The following is a 20,302-nucleotide window of genomic DNA, read 5'->3' as shown; positions in this document are numbered from 1 at the left end:
TATAGCTTTTTTTAATAGTAGCTATAGCTATTATTCTAGAAAATCTATAATTCCAACAGCTTTGAAAACAAAGTCCATAGAGGCTCAAAGAAAATATATAAATGTTATAAAAACTGAATAAAAAATATCAAAATACAGTGTTATATATATACTTTATATAATTTGTATATATAAGTAACATATACAATATATTCTCAATGCCATTTTTTCGTAAATTTTAAAAATTGATTTAATTTTTAAAAGACAAAAAAAGTAAATCAGGTAATAGTAATCATTAAAAATAAATAATAATAATAACAAGAAAATTCACATGCCTTAATCGAATACTTCTTCAATGCGCAACACTATAAAAAGTGTTTATGACAATCATTATATTAGCATTGAGTCATTAGAGTATTTTACTTAATATTTACAAAATATTTCACTTCAAAAATAAATTGATATAATTTTAAAATTTTTGTCGTAAAATAACAATATCTATTCGTAGTTTATATCATTCTTAATTTTCACTCAAAGTTCTTACAGCATTGAAATGCCCAAACGTTCGAGTGTAGCTAACAAAAGCTTTATATCTGTCCATCTCTCCCACTCTCCATTTCGTTCTGTTCGCTGCTCTGCCTTTTGCTTACAAACTTTCTCTTCATGCATGCGTGAGCGAGCTTTTGTGCAACGCGCCATTAAACACTTTTGCTCTTTCAATCGCACGCTCCATCACTCTCAGTCTGCTCTCCATCTCACTCGCGCCCTCTCTCTCGCTCTTTTTCTTGTCAATGTGTGGGTTTTGTTTATGCTAGGCCTGTTTGTTTGCCCGGCTCCACGCACACACACACACGCATATACACCCACACACACTCATCTGCATGTTGTGCTGTTTATGCATAAAGTGCGATTGAAATCAACCAAAAACTAAACTTTGTACGGAAGCTGGGAGGGGTTCGAACCTGTAGCTCGACTGGGATTATGTGCGTCAATGCAACCAGCGTCATTGCCATGGCCAACTGTGCGTGTGTGTGTGTGTGCGCGTGTCCCTGATGCGAGTCTGTGTCTGTGTGTGCGAGTCTGTTGCCTGTTGCACATTTTGGTAAACATATTTTGCGCTGGCCAAAAGCAAAAGAAGTTCCGAGTCTTAATTGAAAAAGCAGATCAAAGCGAAAACAACAAATTATGCTTATTACATTATATGTAATTAGTTAAGAAGCACAAACTAAAGACAAATAAAAAGAGAGTGGGAGGCTGAGAGAGGGAGAGAATGAGACTACAAATTAGCCAGCAGCCATTCAGTTACCATTAGCAACGCCTGTAAGCATGCAATGCTTTTTATTTATACACAATTAGCTGGCCCTCTCCAGGCACTGCCAGCTCCCTCTCTCTCTCTCTCTATCTGTTTCTCCCTCTCTCTCTCTCCCTCTCTCTCACTCTGTCGGTCACATTTTAATGCACATAGCGCAAGTTGACTATGTGATGGCAACGCTTCAAAGCCATAACTTGAGCATTTCCATTGGAATGCCTTTTGGCATGCCTCTACTTCTCCTCCGCCTACTTTTTCCGCTGCTCCTCTGCTTCTTTCTATGCGCGTTCAGCAGATGGCAAGAGAGTATATTGGTTTTGTGAGACTTGATATGCAGATTATATATGGCTAAAGTTAAACATCTAAAGAAGATATTAAATTCTTCAGCAGTTTCAAGATTTCATAGAACATGGGATATCTCATTTTAGCACGAAAGCTTTACAGATTGATCTAAATACCAATAAATACCTTTTATATTCATTGAGGATAGGTACATCGCACGTATAGAGAGATATATTGTATATTACAGCTTATAGCTGCTGTGATCCAATCCAAAGAGAATAGCTGCTTTAAAGAGCGATACATGTAAATAATATGATCCATCCATTAAGCTATGCTATATCCCATAAAATACCTATAAACTTGCATTCCTCTCACACCTCAAACGAGCATTAGAAAGTCGTTTACCTTCCACTATCAGCTACTTGCGCGTCTCTCTCCCCCTCTCTCTCTCTCTCTCTCCCTCTCTCTCTCTTTCCACCTCTATCTCTATTTTTTTTCAGTCAGTCAGTGCCAATGTCATATCAGGCGACTTCCTGTGTCCCTGTACCTGCCACGCGTCTCAGCTCGCTCAATGCCAACCCGCCGCATTGTCAACACTTCATTGCAGCTCTTTCTCGCCTCCCGCCCCCGCGCATTTCTTTCATTCTTTTATTATTTATTTCTGGGTAAACGTTTTTCATTTGCAATCAGACGCTCTGTGTGTGTATTATGTATTTACATCCTCTGACGGGACGTCTGCCAAAAGGATGTGGCCCCAGCACGAAGGTCGTTCATTTAGTTGCCGCTAAAAATAACAATCCGACTCTGTCCCTGGCCATGATTGTGCTTCCTGTCGCATGCAAAGGCCAAGAACTGACAACAACAACACAACAACAACAGCTGAAGGGCGGCATAAGTATTACCTATTATTACAGATTATTTGAAGTTTAATGTGCTTTAATCCCTGCATTTGACTAGATATACATATTCCACGTGGGTTTTCTGTGGGTGTTTTCCTACTTAGTACCCTTTTTGGGTTTTTGCAAGGGCGGCTGTCCTTAAGCTAGGTCAATTTGAATTTTTGATATACCTAAAGGTTAACTATGAATGAATAGTTTATAGAAAACAGTTTATTTCCAGCATCAATGAACTGGGATATAGAGTGTAATTCAGTTTAAATTTGTTATCTTTAGGCTGGTGAGACAAACGGTACAATAAGTATTTGTATAGCTAACGATCTATATTTAAAAAATTATATTATCATATTATATTATTTAAGATATAAAAAAATATAGACAAAATTTTCTTTATAAATAAAAATTATATATCAATATATTTATTTTAATTCCTTAACTAGACACTTAAACTTTAACTACACTAGACTAGTCTCTACCTCTTCTATATATGTATATAAGTCTGCTAATTGAGAATAGTTTAGATTGTATAAAATTTCTTTAACTATCTATAATAACGTTATGGTTTATAAAAAGTAATCGGCATATTTATAGCAAGACTCATATGCCATAAACAAACAAGAACAAATTCCTCGGAATGTAAGAGGATTTTGTTGTGGTCAAAAATATCTTTAAACGCTTAATTATTAACGACCTTATATGAATGTCAAAATGGAGTCACACAAGGGCGCGTGTGTTAGTTTTGTGTGCGTGTGCGTATGTGTGTGTGTGTGTGTGTGTGAAGCACAACAAATAGCCGCAGGCTCAACAAAATTAAGATAATGCCGAATATTGTGCGAATCTGCAAGTTCACTGGGGACGCAACAACTGCCAAGATACGCAAACGCAGGACCTTCAGGGTCAAATGAATTTGTTTTGCCACAAGAAGGAGAGCAGCAGCAGCAGCAGCAGCAGCAACAGCAACAATGTGACAAATAAAAACAAATATAAATACAGATACAATTTTGTGTGTGTGTGTATGTTTTTTCTGTTTTTTCTTGTCTTTGGGGTAGTATAGTTTATGAGTTTGCCGACAGTGTGCACAGGATAACGACTGGCCCGAAAATATGCGAGCGAGCAGCCATCCAAAATGCCGGAGAAAGAATGGCGTCCTTCCGTTCCAGTTGCTGTTGTTGTTGTCCTGTCATTGACAAGCCAAAAGCGATGGCAAACAAAGACAACGCCGAATAACAACAGATAGATAGCAACAGACCACAGGCAACAACAACAAAAACAACCACAGCAACGACAACAACAACAAGGACAACAGCAAAAAGGATGACCGCGGGCTCAAAAATTCCAAGGCAAATGAAAAATAAATACCAGAAAGATACAAAACAACGACAAAAACGACAGCAAATGGCAGCAATGCAATTGAAAATTTTTTCGGTAAAAAAGGCAACAACAACAACAACAAAGAATGCACGCAGCATGGATAATACAAAAAGAGAGAGAGAAAGAGAGCGCGCGAGAATCCAACAAACCGAAAATAATAAAAGAATAAAAATATAAAAAAAAATACCGTTGCTTACATAATCACAGAAAAAGCAGGCGGCAAGACGATTGGCTGCTGCAGCGGGCTTGAGAGCAAAGGAGGGCAGCGGCGGTGCGAGAGAGCGCCCAGCACGTGTTTGTCTCACAGGCAACCTAACTGTATAAATGTACGAGTGTATTTGTGTGTGTGTGAGCAGCCTGCGCCTTGAAGCTGAACTTGTGCTATTCAATGTTTTTACTTGAACTTGAACATAAGCGCGTGCTGGCATGCTCACTCGCTCACTCACACGCCGTCCACACGCTCCATCTCACTCACTCACTCACCCACTCACACACAGACACACGTTCGCTCGCTCTCTTTGTATTTTGCACATACGACGCGTGGCACGTGCTTAAAGCTTTTGTGCTTTTCGCGCGCTCTCTTCTGCTGGCGGCTCTCTCACTCTCTCTTAACAACATTTGCTTCATTTTCTTTGGTTTTTTGATGGGCGTCATTAAAAATGCGAGTGACGCAAGTGATAAAAAATTAATGCAAAGAGAGCGGAACAAGAACAACAACAACATCGACGACAACAGGCAGCAGCCAAAAACTATTTAGTATCTTGATGATAATATTTTTGGGGCCATAAGTTGAGCGTTTTTTGCATGAAGCTAACAGGTTGAATGGTCCGCCCCTAAAAGGCGACAACACGAAAATAGATAACAAATAAAACTTTGTCCAAAATGGCGTGGCAAATGGTGCAATCTGAAATGGGTGTCTAGGCGACGTTGATGAACTAGCCGAATACCCTTTAGTTAACTAAAATATTTGTCCTGAAGGGAAATTCTAATAGAAGAGATCAATCCTCAAATATTTTTAGAAATATATATGGATATATGTGAATTAATATTTAAATTATTGGGAGTGCTTGCTGAACTTGAAAATGCCCTGTAACTATTCCATATTTGAGATAATTTTTGATATTTTAAGAGAGGAAACATATGTACATAATATATGATAAGGTCTCTCAGCTTCCCTCAGAAACCTTAACCTTTCAAGTGCTACAATAAAACCTTATTTACAGCCCCTTCTCGATTTCATTTGCACTACATACTATGTATGTATATACAACCTTAGCCTAGTTTCTGAGAGAAGTCAATATGTTCCCAATTTTAAGTAGTTCCGCTGCGGACATTCGCAATATTCATGAGTTCGGCCTAAAAAAAGAAAAGGTGGCCAATAAAAGGAATTGTAGCAAGAGGAAATGAAAGGCGGCGTCGTCTCTGTAAATTGACTAAATTAAATTTTAATAATTAAATGCAGGCGCACAAAGTAGCAGCAGCAGCAGTAGCAGTTGCCACGCCCACGCCGCCATACAGAAAAAGCCCGCCCACGTGTAAATTTGCATGCGAAATTCGGTTAGGAAAACAGCTTGAGGAGCTCACTTGAAACATGTCGCTGCATAAATAAAATCATTTTAAAACACAATGCTGGCAATGAGTATAATGACGACGACGATGATGATGATGATGATGTTGAAGGAAATAGCGAGCAGCAGGGCGTCGTCGACTTTGATTGACTACCAAAAACTTGAGCAGCATTTGCATAAGTCCCGAGTCCTCTCAACACAATGGACAATGGCAAAGCAAAGCGGAAAGTGAAAATAGCGAAACCGAAAGACTTAAAGGTTCTAGCTAAAGTTAATGCCACGCTGGGGCGCCCAGCAAGTGGATTATGCAACGAAATCCAACACAGATAAATTATGTATATAAATAGGAAATACACGAATAACATGCATGAGAATCGCATAGAAGAGCGTAAGTAAATAAATGTTAAGTGCGTAAATAAAAGATTTGAGAGGATTACGTTATTTTCAATTTGTTCGTAGAACCGGAGGTAAAAGAGGTTTACATTTGGATATGTAAATTTATGCAATATTTGATAGAATATAAAATATATCAAGATGTTTAGTATATGCAAAATGGGTGAATGTGGAGAGAGCAAAAGAAATGACATTTTAGAGGTAATTTTTAGGTCATCAAGTTATGGTATAAGGCATTTAGGAGATATGCCCAAGTTATTAAATTATAGGAAAATTTATCGATGGGTCAAATAAATTTATGACTTTACCCCAAACGACCTTGTCTAGTTAATTGGACTAGAATTTGACTAGAATTCCATAGTAAAATCATAGAAAAAACTCTATATAAACATAATGAAAACTAAAAGTATTAATTCAGCTTAATGCTAAAATTTAATTGAAGTAACTTTTGTGTGAACAAAGCTAAGGAACATTAAAACAAGTTTAGAATGTGCTAAATCGTTTAATACAGCTGCCTTTTATTATTATGTGTAGAAAATGAAAGCGGGAACTCGTGCTTAAATATAAAACACGCTCTATAAATTAAGTATTCAGTTGCTGAAATACAAGGCCGAAAAAATAGAGAGAGAGCGCGAGTGGGAGTGGGAGAAAGGGACAGAGAAAGTGTGAAGAGAGCACACGCAATAAACAAATTAGCCAACCTTGAAATCAGAGTCTGGGCACACTTCCTTTAGCATAGCCAGCGAATCAGATACAAACCAAACCCCACACTTGCCGTCTCACTCACACACACACACTCTCCATCTCTGCTTATGCTGTTCTCTATAAATGCGAGACGCCGTAAGTAATTCATTTTTATGAGCTGCTGCTGCTGCTGCTGCTGCTCCAGCTGCATGCCACAAGCGGCACGTGGACTTTCGGACATTTGGCTTTGGCTCTGGCTCTGGGTTTGGCTCTGGCTTTCGAGGTTTTTGGCAGTGAGCTAACGAAAACAAATGTTTATCATTTATAGTTGTGCAATGCAAATGGCTATGAGCCACAAAAACCAAAACCAAAGCCAAAGCCAAGCGAAACCAGCGGAGAAATGTAAACGAGCCACAGACAGACGAAGGTCTCTACCTCTCTCTCCCACTCTCCCTCTCTCTTACTGCCTCTGCACCTGCAGCTTTTCTTTGCCATCTCTGCCACACCCACTGTCATCTACCTCTCTCTCTCACTCTCGCCACGTTCGCTGACAAAAACAATAAACAAATGCGACAAACTGTAAATACAAAGTGTAGATACTTTCGGGCGATTCTCATAAATCATTGACAAATGCAGGCAATTGTCAGTTTGTCAAGGCCAAGCAGATAATTAACTTGAAATTGAAATTGAAATAGTCGAGCAATAAAAATCAAAAAAAAAAAAAAAAGAGAGAGAAAGAGACAAAGCATAAATCAAGCGGCGCAAGGACATGCCATTGAACAAATGACAACGGACAAGGGACAAAGCACGCTAAATTGTTGCACAAAAATGCGTTGTAATTGCCAAAAATCAAATGGACCCTAATTTAGGTTGACAGCCGACAACAGAGGCACACAGCAGCCGCAATAGGAAGAGGGAAGAGAGTAGAGAGCAAAGCGGAGCAATCGAAAGTCAGTCGAGCGTATAAGACTGACGCATACTCGTTCATGATTTAAACTTAAGGTAGAAGAAGCGGCGAGCATATACGACATGATTTCAAATAGGAATATGTATAACATTTAACTGTTAGCTGATAAGCCCAGCTTTCAAATGGGCTATTTCTTAAAGAATCTAGAGCTATTTATGGGACTATTTGTTAAAGAATCTAGCGCCATCTATGGGACAGATTAAAATCATTAAGTGATTGTCACTAGGTTCTAAGGATTCATATGATAAAAAAAAAAAAAAAAAAACAATAATGAATATATATTTATTTTATTTATTATTATTATTATTATTTTATTATTATTTATTTTCATTTAATATCTATAGATTCATATACCATATATAGGACTATTATAAATATAAATATAATTTAAAGTCCATCTCTAAACGGGCTGAATAATAAATTTATAACTATATAATTTACAAGATATAATAATTAATGATATTCTTAGCGTCTTATTGATATTTAAATTAGAGCCAGAAGAGACGGTGTGGTATAATTTGTTATAATGGAATGTTAGTAAACACTAAAATCGAGCTTAGCTCAAAGTAGATGAGATGGCTGAGACATGGAGGGAAAAAAACATATTGAAAGACTTTGAAGAAGAAAAAAGCCAACAAATGCCGAGGAATAGTATTCTATAAAACTAGAGTATGCACGACTATATAAATTTGCTCACATTCCAAAAGGAAAATTTGCACTTTCTTTGAATTAACTTTTGCCTTGCTATTTTAATGAACAAAACTGAAGATTTCAAATAACAAATTTACAAACACATAAGAGTAACAGTAAGCAAGCCAATATACTCGTTTCACTCCCTTAGCGAGTATGTCAAAGGACACTACAAATTTATTTATGCAAATCGCATGTGTGGCATGTGAGGGCAATGAAACTGCCAGCCAAAGGAGCCCGAAAAATGTCGTATTAGAATTATGCAAATCAGAGAGAGAGAGAAAGGAAGAGAGAGGATGAGAGAAAGAGAATCAACTGAATGTGTGTGCAACGCATCCTTGAAGCCTTCAGCCTTCAGGAATGCCGCAACGAATTAGCAAGCAGCCAGCCAGGCAGAGCTCAGCCAGTTAGCCAGTTAGCTAGCCAGCTTTTTAAACGTGGCCATAATTTAGTGGAATGGCTTTGATTAAAGAACAGTTAGCCAAAAAATGCTGTCGAGAGCCAGGCATGCCAGAGCCTAAACTATGTTATTTATATAACTGTGTGTATGTGTGTATGTGAGTTTGTGTTTGTTTGTGTGTGGATGTGTGCGTGGCAAGGTGAAGGGCATGTGTGCATGCAACAAAAGAGCACGCCAGCCGCATGTCCTTGCCAGCTTTTGGCCACAAATGGGAATGCGTCTCTTTATGTACGGCTATAGATATTGTACAGCTCCCCCTCTCCCTCTATATATATATATATAGACTATGAAGAACCCAAAATACGAGGGTCGCTTGTCAATTAAACGAAGGTCAGCTGGGCGTAGCTACACTATTAATTGGCTTAGCATAATAATAGACACGAGGCTTATCGGTGAAGTTTTTCGAATTAGTTTTAATTTGCCACATAATGTGAAATAGAGAGTGGAAGAGATGGAAATAACATATAATTAAAAGAGAATAAATTAAGCTAGACGAAAATGAAATGGAGGTGGAATAAACAGAAGTTGAAACTTTAAGTTGGCAATGCGAGTAGAATATTGACTAAAATCTTGCAGAGTCTAAGATTTTTGAGGAAAGACTGTCCAAGCATTAAAATATAATAGTAGCTTAGACTAGCCTAGCCCAGAATGGGAACTGATTCTAATCTGAGGAAATCTAGACAAGATTAGTTGCTTTAGCGGACCAAAATCAATTATTTTGTATTTGAGTGCATTACAAAGAGCGAAAGGATGAAGAGGAGATGAATAATAACAAAAGATTATTGGATAGAATTGAACGGCACCTTGGAGAATACGTCTTCTAGGCTAATAGAATTTTATCTAATCTTGCCTACTCGTAAACTAGTCTAGTTTAGCGTCCGGTAGTCTCCACTGGTCTGCAATAGTCTACACGAGTCTCCATTAGGCTCTACTGCTATTGTAGAGAAGTTCCATTAGCCTCCACTTGTTTCCCCTAGTCTCCACTACCACAAGAATAGTCACCATTTGGATTTACTACTCTCCAATAGTTTTCACTACTCTCCTTTAGCCTCTATTCCTCTCCTCATTAGGCTATATTAATCTTCAATAGTTTCCACCAGTCTAAACTGCGCTCTGATAGGCTCCGCTAGGATCTATTAATCTTCAATATTTTCCACTACCTTCCATCAGTCTGCACTCGTCTCTGCATTGCACTCCAGTGCTCAAAAATAGTTTCCACTACTCTCCACGAGTCTCTAGTCTGATCCACTCTCTGCTCTTCATTTTCCAAATTCAATAGCAAGAAACGTATGTACCATTCACCATTCACCCTCCCTTTTCAATTCACTCGCTCATTAGCAACTGCTTGAGCCGCCCTCGCGCATAAGAATTGAGCGCTAAATCAAGAAGCAAGAAATCACTTAGGGCCATGACGCGGCCTGATAAGTTGACGGTATTTAAAATTAATGGAGATGTTGGCATTGTTCGAAGCGTTACAGAGCTCCCGACCTACGAGTGGAGGCGGCAAGTGGGCGTGGCTGGGCATGCCATTAAAGCACAAATGCTTAACTTGCAATTCTGTGCAACAATGATTTGCCATGATGTGTGGACGCCATTATAAATGATACATATAAATATATATGTATATATACACTTGACAGGGCTCAAGAGCTCGCACGCATTTTATATTAAATTGATTTAGCATAATTTATTTGCGAAAACCGTAAGACTTAGTTAAGTCCCATGAGCAAGAAAGCTTTCCCAAAAGCTTTCAGTGTTTGTAGTTCCTAGTGCACCCTGTTGCCAAAGCTTACGCTTGCAAGCTTTCGCAGCTTTTAGTTAACAGCGCTTTAACAGCTGCTGTTAGGCATTTGAATATGAAATACGTTAAACTTACCCACAACTGTTAAACTTATAATTTAAATGCATTTGACAAGGCCCTGGGAAAACTCACCTGCAATGAGAAAGAAATAGAAAAATACGCATGAAAATTTAATTATTGCACATTTAACTTATAAATCATGAAATTATATGAATTAAAACAGCTGTTATCTGAACTGAATTATATTTACTGTAGAAATAGTTTGAGAGCTTAAATGTATATACTATGGCATAGTTTATTAGAAAATATATTATAAAGTATATATTTAATGTATTAAGATAATTCAAGAGAAATGTAGTTGATATCATCTGAGTCAAGAAAATCATGAAAAATATTTTACAATTGTTCAGGTGTTTTTTTTTTTTTTTTTTTTTTTAATAAATGTACATAGTTTTTGGTATACGAAGGTATTCTTTCATTCTAGTATTTTTTTAAAATTTTCTATAATTGATTATTATTATTTTTTTTTTTAATATTTTTTTATTATTATTATTTTTTTTTTTATTATTATTTTTTTTTTATTATTATTATTTTTTTTTATTATTATTATTTTTTATTTTAATATATTTTTTTATTTATTTATTTATTTTACTTTATTTTATTTTTTTAATATTGTTTAAAATTCCTTTATTATTTTACATGAAAACTTTCGTAAAGTTCCTCTCCGTTTATTAAATATTTTGCCTTTTTCATTCGCCTCATAACTTTGGATAAAACTGCATTCGTAATCCCCAATGGACAAGGCAATAAAAATCAGCTATTCACAGGTCATGAGCCACCTGAGAGAACAAAGAGAGGAGCTATCGATTTATGTGCTTAAACCCCGACACACATTCCATCCACATCCGTAAGCCACAGTCATAGCCATATATATATATTGGACATTAAGTGACCTTTCGAGCGCGTTTTAAAGTGTTTGCCTTAGACGACTTAACCTTGACGCTGATCCGGAATGTATACATATATATATACACAAACATAACTACGTATATGTCAGTCACATTTATCTTTCATTTCGCAAGAGGCCATCAATAGAGCAGTCGCGCGTTTCGATTTGCTTTACGCTTCGAGTAGCCTCCTCAGCCCAGCTGTGGGCGAGTGGGCGTGGCTGTCAGCTAGATGAATGTAGATAGACATCCCTATTAAGTGCGTGTGTGAGCGCTGTTGACAAGTGCGAGGCGACGTTGTGACCAAGGCTCAGATAAATCAAAACTAATTTCATTTGCTGTCGCATATGGCGTATGCGTGATATTTATTAAACGTGGATACCAGAAGAGAGAGAGAGTGAGAGAGAGAAGTAGAGAGTGCACAAATCACATGCTTAATTGCTGCCAGTTGTACCACAGTCGATACACCATAAAGTAGACCAGCTCCACGCCGCTAATGAAGGAGCAGCCAATGCAAACGCTCAACACGCCCCCGACGTTAGCTAAACGGAATTTCGTATTCAATTAGCTGATGGATGCTAGGGCAGCGGCTCGATGGCAACTCACACAGCAGCTGGTACCACTTGTAGAGTCCGTCCTGCTGATAAACTGGCACACGTTGTCCATCATAGCTAATGCTCACTTTACTCTCCAATGGGTCCACGTAGCCGGTCAAACTCTTGCGCAGCTCGTAGCGCCAATCATTGCAAGCGGGCAGGCATTCCGCACAGCTCCAAGGCGACCAGCTGGCTGTTAGAGGGAGAGAGGAGAGAGCTGAGGCTATGATGAAGGCTCAAGGCTCTTGAGAGCTGCCAGATATTTGACATTTGTACCTAATTAAGCAGGCAAAGCCCCTAATTGACTCACAAAATTTGTGTCTGTGTATAGAGCTGCTTACAGTTATCCGCACTGTTATACAGCATGTATTATTTTAATTATGTTAATTTCAAAATGTTGCAACCAACTTGGGTGGATTTTCTACTTATATGCTAAGGTACAGTTTAATTTGACATTGCTACGATTTTGGACTACATCATAAAAAATTCAGTTACAATGAAAATGGGTTCAGGGTATAAAAATTAGAGTCTAGGTAAATGTTATTTATTTTTGGCACATGGCAAATGCCATACTAAATTTTAAAATTTGAAGGTCCAATAGACTTCTGAACTACATTTCTAGCTATAAATAGATTATCTGATGCCACTTGCCTCTCTCTATTACTAAGTTTAGCAAGATATCAAGAGTTTTGGTACATGACAGAGACTTAAGTACATGGCAAAAATTCAGTCTTCAGCTGTTGCTTGGGAGTATCACTAAATTCGATGGGGAATTCAGAATTTCGGTATATGATTTTGGTACATTATCTTTTCTCTTCTTATGAAGCATCTTCTGATTATATAAAATAGTTTTTGTTAACATTAGACTTGAGATCTAATGAATCAGAAAGCATTGGATATAAGGTATGTCTTGTTTCCATGCAATATATTGTTTCCTAATATTTCTAACACACTTTTAAATTGATATTTCATGTAATTAGTCGATCATAAATATTTTCTATAATATATATACTATACTATACTACTATATACTTTAAACTATACTATATTATATACTATACTTTTTCAATGTCTGCCCAGATATTGTGCCTGGTAAAGGCTGGCAAAGACAAAACAAAAACCTTAAATAGACAGAAAAAAACACCATATGCCAGCTACTATCTACGCTGTTTGTGGCCAACAAAAGAATGGAAGTAGCTGTAGTTAGGCTCAACTGCTAACTAGTCTCTCTCTCTCTACATACCTAATTAAGAACTACTCCTCAGCCAACGCCAGCCATCTCTGAGCCTCTACCTCACCAACAACTCAACACATGGCCAGCCACATCCAACTACAATGCCCACATTAAAGACTTTCGTTCATTGCCATAATAAAACCTTTCTTATTGACCATAAACCCAGTCTGGTGCTATAATGTTAGCTCTCTGTTAAGATCCTTTATGACTGCTTACCCTCCACCGACTGCAGGCAGGCCGTGTGTGCCAAATTACAGTAGCTCACGTTCTCCAGCTGACCATCGGCCGAGGACAGGTCGTAGACAAACGGCGCGCAGTTGCAGGCAGCAACGGTGCTGCGTAGGCGACACTGGGGCAAGCACTGCACCAGATGCTCGGCTTCCTCGGGAAAATGACAGCCACGCTGGGTCAAGGGATAATCACGTAGTTGGGGATCGGCTTTCAAATGGAGCGGACGTAAATGCAGAGCTGAGGCTTCGCCAGGTGCGAGAGTGGCTCGGCCCAGCCAGCCAGGCAGATGCAGGCTGAAGGCAGAGCTGAAGCCAGGACGCGGCATATGGAAATCATCAGCATGGGAGGCATTCAGACGCAGCCTCAGAGCATTTGAGATGCGGTCTGTGCGCTGCAGGACACAGCAGCTGCCCTCAAGGCTGGGCGTTAGCCGAAAGAGCTCGGAGCAATTGCTGGCAACTCCATCCACGTGGCAGCTGAGCAGCAAACTCTCGCAGCTGGGCGAGAAGTGCAGCAGCTGCCTGCGCACATCCAGAGGCCAGAGAGCAGCCAAGGCAGCCTGCAGCTCAGCCGCTGCCGTAGCTGAAACGGCCAAAGGATAAAAGTAGCCAGCGAGCAGCTGCAGCTGTTTAAGCCAATCCGCTCTAGACTTTCCGTTAGTCAACGCCAGCTGCTCGGCAAATGCCTCCAGGCGCTGGCGACTCAGCTTGTTCGCACTGCAAATGCTTAGAGCAGGAAACGGCAACGACTCCACGGACTCGAAGCTCGCCTCGGACAAGGACGTCACTGTGGGCCTGGCCAAGAACTGCAGCAGCGTCGTACAGACCACAAATGTGGCCCCCGAGATGCCCGTGGCTATGAAAAGGAACCAGAAGATGCGCTGATACGGCCGCCGACGAATAAAGTAGAGCAAGCCGAAGCCATTCAGGCTCGTCTTCTTGAAGAACTCGACGAGCGTCTTGCGGAAAGCCCTCTTCAGCCGAGACATTTCAATGGAACTGAAGCCACATCCTGGCCAACGACTGTCACTCGAAACTCATTCAACTAGGCTCGCGCTATCTGATGCATAGAACATGGCCGACAATAATTATTCCCCGGATGGGCATATAAATTACTGTAATTATCGCGTGCCACGACAAGTGTCGAGTAATGTAAATATTTTCACATGCCACAGCACATGAAATTATAATTGTATCCACAGAACGAAGGCGATTTTATGTTAAGCGTGCAGAGCATCGACAGACTTCCACTACTTACATCAAATATGTATATTCAGTCAATTTCAGTCAACCTTATGTCAAATTCTTACATTTTTTATAAACGCCACTAAAAATATTCCCTTTATGCTGCTATCAGTAAATTGATTTTACTTTACTTAAATTACTTTATTTTATTTTACTTTTTAACTTGAATTGTGTTTTACATTTTATTTTTATATAATTCTTTTTAATTATTTATTTTTATTTTATTTATTTATTTTTTTTTTTTTAATTTAATATTTATATTTATTATTTTTTTTATATTAAATGCTTATATTTATTTATTTCTTATATTAAATATTTACATTTATTTATTTTCCTTCATTTTTGTAACTAAATATTTCTTCCTAATTTTTTTACCTTTTTATTATTTTTTTAAATTTTTTTTCAGTATTTATTTGTTTAGTATATTTTTTGTGTTATATATTTTTTATACTGTTTTTTTTTTCTATTATTATAAATTTTTATTGTATTTTTTTATTATATATTTTTCAACTCAATTTTTTTTTTTATTATTATTCATTCTTTTATTATATATATTTTTATTATTTTTGTTTTTCTAATTTAATTTTTTCTTAATTAATTTATTTTTTCTTAATATTATTATTTAATTTTAATTTTTTTATATTTATTTTATTTTATTACCATTTTTATTTTAGTTTACTTATGTTTTTTAAATTGCATTATTATTATTTTAATCTCTAGTTTTCCTATTATTTAATTTTCATTTTTAGTAAATATTATTTTTAGTATCACTTTAAACGCAGCTCAAGTACTTCATAAGATTTGCGTGCTCAGTTAAATTACATTTAATTCAACAAGTGGGCGGTTCATTTAAGGCAAAGTCCACATAAAGTTTACAAAGTTTTTGTGTGCGACAGGCAACACATGCAAACGAAACTAACGAAAACGAAGAGGCGGCATAACGAGCAGCACATATGCATACTGAGCCCAGAGGCGGACAGAGCAGTTACACATACAGATACACTTACAGTTACAGCTACAGTAACAGTTACATATACAATACAGCTACAGCTACAACTACATCTACATCTCACAATCTAACGAGCTTTAGCGTCAATTTAGCGCACAGCCAGAGAGCAACTTGCTAATGCGGCATTGCATATTAATAGAAAGCCAAGAGAAGCTGACTAACGAAAATTCCATAATTGCCACAGCGAATATTGAATACTCTCTAATAAAAAGAAGCAGAAAAGAAAACGTAGATAATTCATGTGGATTTTTGTACTCTGTGCAGAAAATCAAACTGATTCGCTTTATGGCATCATCAAAAACAAATTCGATAAGCTATCTCAACCATAAACCGAACTGAATACAATATATATAGAGAATTATGGGGGTCTATAGTAGAGCTTAATGCTGTTTATAAATAATATATAAATGAATTAAATTCAATCACACCTAGCAAAAGTTAGATTATATTTTAAAATAAATCAAGTTACTAAAATTTTAAATATTCGATAGTTGTCATTGACAGCCGTAATGAAAGCAACATATATCGATAACGATAATTAATAATCATCAAATAATTATCGATCACAATTACTACTAGCTGACAGAGTAATCGATAGCAATAACAAAACTATCGATGCAAATAATTGCTGAATTGAAAATAAAATAAATAAAAATAAAAATAAAGTTTTATATACTAACTTTGGCTATTTAATTTAATTTAATTTTTTATTTTTGAACTTTTTAAATTTATATAAGTTTACAAAAGTTTCTAAAACTGCTCAATGGTGCCCCAGTTCAATAAGAGAGTGTGTGTGTGTGGGAGAGAGGAAGATAGAGAGAGAAAGAGATAGAGCAACAGCATTATATCACCCAGTCGAACCGAAGCAAAACCTTTTAGCTACAACAAAATCGCAACGCATTGCTTCAACAACTGAGGCAAACAACAGCAACAACAACAAAGCGACAAGTGTGCTATAAATTCTAATACGAGCACACACACACACACACACATGGAAGACACACATGCATGCACACACATATGAATAGAAATCCAATCGACGCCCACAGAAAAATAATTTCCGGTTCAATTAAACGCTTGTTTATTTATTTATTTATTTATGCGCTCCCACAGGCGGTTGAGTTAAACGGAGAGAGAGATAATGGGAGAGAGAGAGTGACAGACTGAGACAGAGAAGAGCAGGGGATGCTAGGGGTGTTGCTGTGGTTGTCTGACGCTTTTGGCTGTGGATAAAATTTTCATTTGCATTTGTTATTTAATTGTGGGCAGCTAAAAATTGGCACCAATTTGTTTATGAATGAAAGAAATTTGAGAGATGAAAGAGAGGGAGATAGAAAACGAAAGTGAGTGAGACAGCGAGATAGACAGAGCTAGGGACCATTGTGCAACGTTAATCTTGTCAAGGGAGCGCTGGCAGCATTATATGAGGACTAAAGCAATTAGAAAGAGACAGACAGTGAGAGAGAGAGTTAGATAGTGAGTCTGTGCATAGTGTGATCCTGTTAACCGCAAAATGATTGCATACTTTAATGGGCAGAGCACTTAGCGCCGCTTGTCAGCTGCTGCTGCACTTTGCACCACTAAACCCACTCTCCACACTCTACTCCTCCTTCTCCCCCCTCCCCACTCTCTCTCTCTCTTTCGCTCTCTGTGTCACACGCTTCCTGCGTTAGGCAGCATGCGGATGCTGCAAATTGCAATTGAATCAAACTAACTCACGGCAAGGAGCGGAGCGGTCCGCGTGCTGCGGGCTTGAGTTTCGCAAACACGCAAATGTGAAAGGTTAAGGGCTGCAATGCGTGCCGCAGCTGCAGTATGCTCGCGATGAGTGTGTGTATAGGTGTGTGTGTGCCACAATTTGTGGCACAGCGACATTGCGACCATATAAAAAGCTGTTAATGTAAGACGCTGCTGGTATTTGTATGCCCCAAACAGTTTAATGTAATATTTGTAAAAATAAAAAACATAATACAAAATTACGTTAAAGTGTATGCACTGGGAGAAAAGGCAAAGTAGTTTGCTAAGAATTGAGGAATAAAGAATAATTAAGATGAAAATTTATAAAACAATTTAAAAAGAAAATTGAGCAAATCGAAAAAAAATTATTTACAATTTTTTAAATATAATTATTTAAATTAAAATCAAGAAAATTAATAAAAACAATATAATATACAAAATAATACATAAATAAATCTAAATGATGAGTACACAAAATAAGTGATTAATTAATGATATACGATTTTATTTTATTTTTTTTTAACTTACTAAACATTGAATTTTTGACTTTTCAATATGAAATTTTTAATAAACCAAAAACATTTTAAACTCCAATTGCATGACTCTAAAAATTTTTTAAATTAGGTTCACAAAAAAAACTACATATATCATGCATAACTGTAAAGGGCCGCAGCTAGCTTGGCAGCTTATTAAGCTCACATAACAAATCGCTAGAAAAGTGCAAAAGACAACAGAAAAAATCACTTTGCACTCAAAAGGCTGTCGAGCAATACACAAGTTGCTCACACATACGCACACACACACGCAGACACACATATGCACTCAAAAATCCTTTAAGCGACGACAGCAAGAAACGGCGAAGAAAACATACACGCACACGCACACACACACAGACACTAAAAAATGTAACGGGGAAGGCAAGGCAAAGGCAAAGGCAAATCTCATGCATTTTGCACTCACAGAGATTTTACAGGGCAATAAAAAAGGCGACGCTGCCTGCCTGCCTGTTGTCACGAAGCTGCGCTGCTATAAAAACTGTTAACTAACAGTGCGAATAGTTTGCCATAAACAGCGAGTGACAGAGGGAGAGTGACAGTGAGAGATGGCGCACCAGAGAGCATAAGTGTTGGCACGTGCGCATGCACGCTGACTTTGTGACGTTGTTTAATGACGTTTTGCATGCGAAGAATGCGAAAGTGCGTAAAAGGCAAAACAATAAAGTGGAAGAAGAAGAAGACGCAGCAACAGCAGCAGCAACAACAAAGCTAATGAGCGGAAGGAAACGCAATGCCAACGCATAAATGAGAGTTGACAAATGATAAAATGAGAGAGGGAAAGAGAGACCAAAGAGAGGGCGTGTGTGAGAGCAAGTGTTCGTGTGTATGTGTGTGGAAAAACTGTTAAACAAACACAAACTCACACACACACAAAAGAGCTTTACATACCTTTGAAACAAGCACAACCCATGATGTAGCCCATCATCAGCGTGGCTTTGAGGTCGCTTTTAACGTTCCTGCTCTGGTTGTTGTTTAACTTATTATTTTTGTTGTTTTGTGTCTTTGCTTTACAGTTAGAATTTGTGAAGTTTGTTTCATCAATTAACGGCAGTTATGAGAATGTGGTAGCGAGTCCTTGCGCCGCCTCTCATCTATTTATGACCGGCTCTAACCGGTTTTTAACGCTTGCGGCCTTATCACACATTCAAGATGCAAGTTGTGCGTACGTATGTTTGTACATATGTATGTATGTTTATTTTTATATACATGAGTGCGTGGCCCCTTTTGAAGTATGTGTGTTTATTATTTATTTATTTTTTATTATTGTTGATTGTGATGACAAACATTGATTTACACTTGACTTTATCACATATTCTGCTGCTACTTCTTCCTCTTCTGCTTCTTCTTTAAGTGCTGATTTCACGTTTTGGTTTAGTTTGATTATCACTGATTGCTGCAGATTCTATGTTATATCATTTATTGAAAATTTACGCCCTTCGTTGATTTCACTCGTTGTTGCTATTTATTTTTTGTTTGTGCGTTAGTTTTATTGTTTTTGCTTTTTGTTTTTACTTTTAAATTTATTAAACTGATTGTGCTTGAGTTTTGTTGGTGTTTTTGTTTTTTTTTTATTTATTTACAATATCACAAAACGAATATCTGAACATATGGATGAATTTAATTTTTATTAATGCGTCGAACTCTGAAGAAATTTGTTTATTTAAAAACGCTTTTTATGCAATATTAATCGGCTGCTTTAGAGCTGTCTATAAATAGCAACTGCATTCGAGAGCATTTGGCATGTGGGTGGCAAGCAAAATAAACAAATTCTAAGAAATTTGTGTGTTTAAAGTAGCTCAAGATCAAACACTTTTCAGTTCAGTAATAATTTATGAGAATAAATGATCAATTTGCATTTTTGAGCTGAGAACTGAAAGACTTTACATTAGTCTTGTAGAGAATCGAACTGCAAATAGTTGAAGTACGAAGCTTTGAAAGCCTATTGAAAACACATGTGGTATACGTAATATTCTTGTAGCCAAGAATTACTTTGAACAGCTTGCAAGCATTTGAAATTAACAATACAACATCATTTTAATGCCAAACACAAAATTCTTCTTGATAGAATAATAATAGAATAATCATAAAAGCTTCATAATGCTAATGCCTGCAAGCACATTAAAGCTTCTCGAAGAGTAGCGCTGACAGCTCAATTAACATTCTTGATTCAGATAATTCTAATCCCAAGCCACAGACATTTAACAATATTCTGTCAACTCGAATGCCTCCAGGGGACACGCATCGTCATAAATATTCTTGAAGCTGGTGTCATTCCGTTTGAGCCGCGTCACAATTTAAGCGAAAGTCCCACAAAAGTCAGCCGACACACTTTCTCAGGCCAAAAATC

General features: G+C 37.4%; 2 protein-coding genes across 15 annotated transcripts in view; both read right to left on the bottom strand.

Moving 5' to 3' along the window:
• The window catches only part of LOC108613902 (uncharacterized), a 117,157-nt gene that overhangs the window by 47,753 nt on the left and 49,102 nt on the right, over window positions 1–20,302 (bottom strand). The window lies entirely within an intron of this gene.
• On the bottom strand, window positions 10,539–18,835 carry ppk27 (pickpocket 27). Its single transcript, XM_089466761.1, has 3 exons — window positions 13,394–18,835; window positions 11,954–12,136; window positions 10,539–11,889 (listed from the first exon to the last, which is right to left on the bottom strand). Exons 1-3 carry the CDS (start codon window positions 14,394–14,396, stop codon window positions 11,774–11,776), a joined length of 1,302 nt encoding a protein of 433 aa, XP_089322887.1. The 5' UTR covers window positions 14,397–18,835; the 3' UTR covers window positions 10,539–11,773.

This window comes from Drosophila arizonae, chromosome 4 (assembly GCF_054131065.1).
Source record: "Drosophila arizonae isolate 15081-1271.41 chromosome 4, UAZ_ARI_1.0, whole genome shotgun sequence".
In the NCBI taxonomy this organism is placed as follows: domain Eukaryota; kingdom Metazoa; phylum Arthropoda; class Insecta; order Diptera; family Drosophilidae; genus Drosophila; species Drosophila arizonae.
Note: the sequence above shows the minus strand (reverse complement) of the source record. Positions and strands in the feature narration are given on the sequence as shown.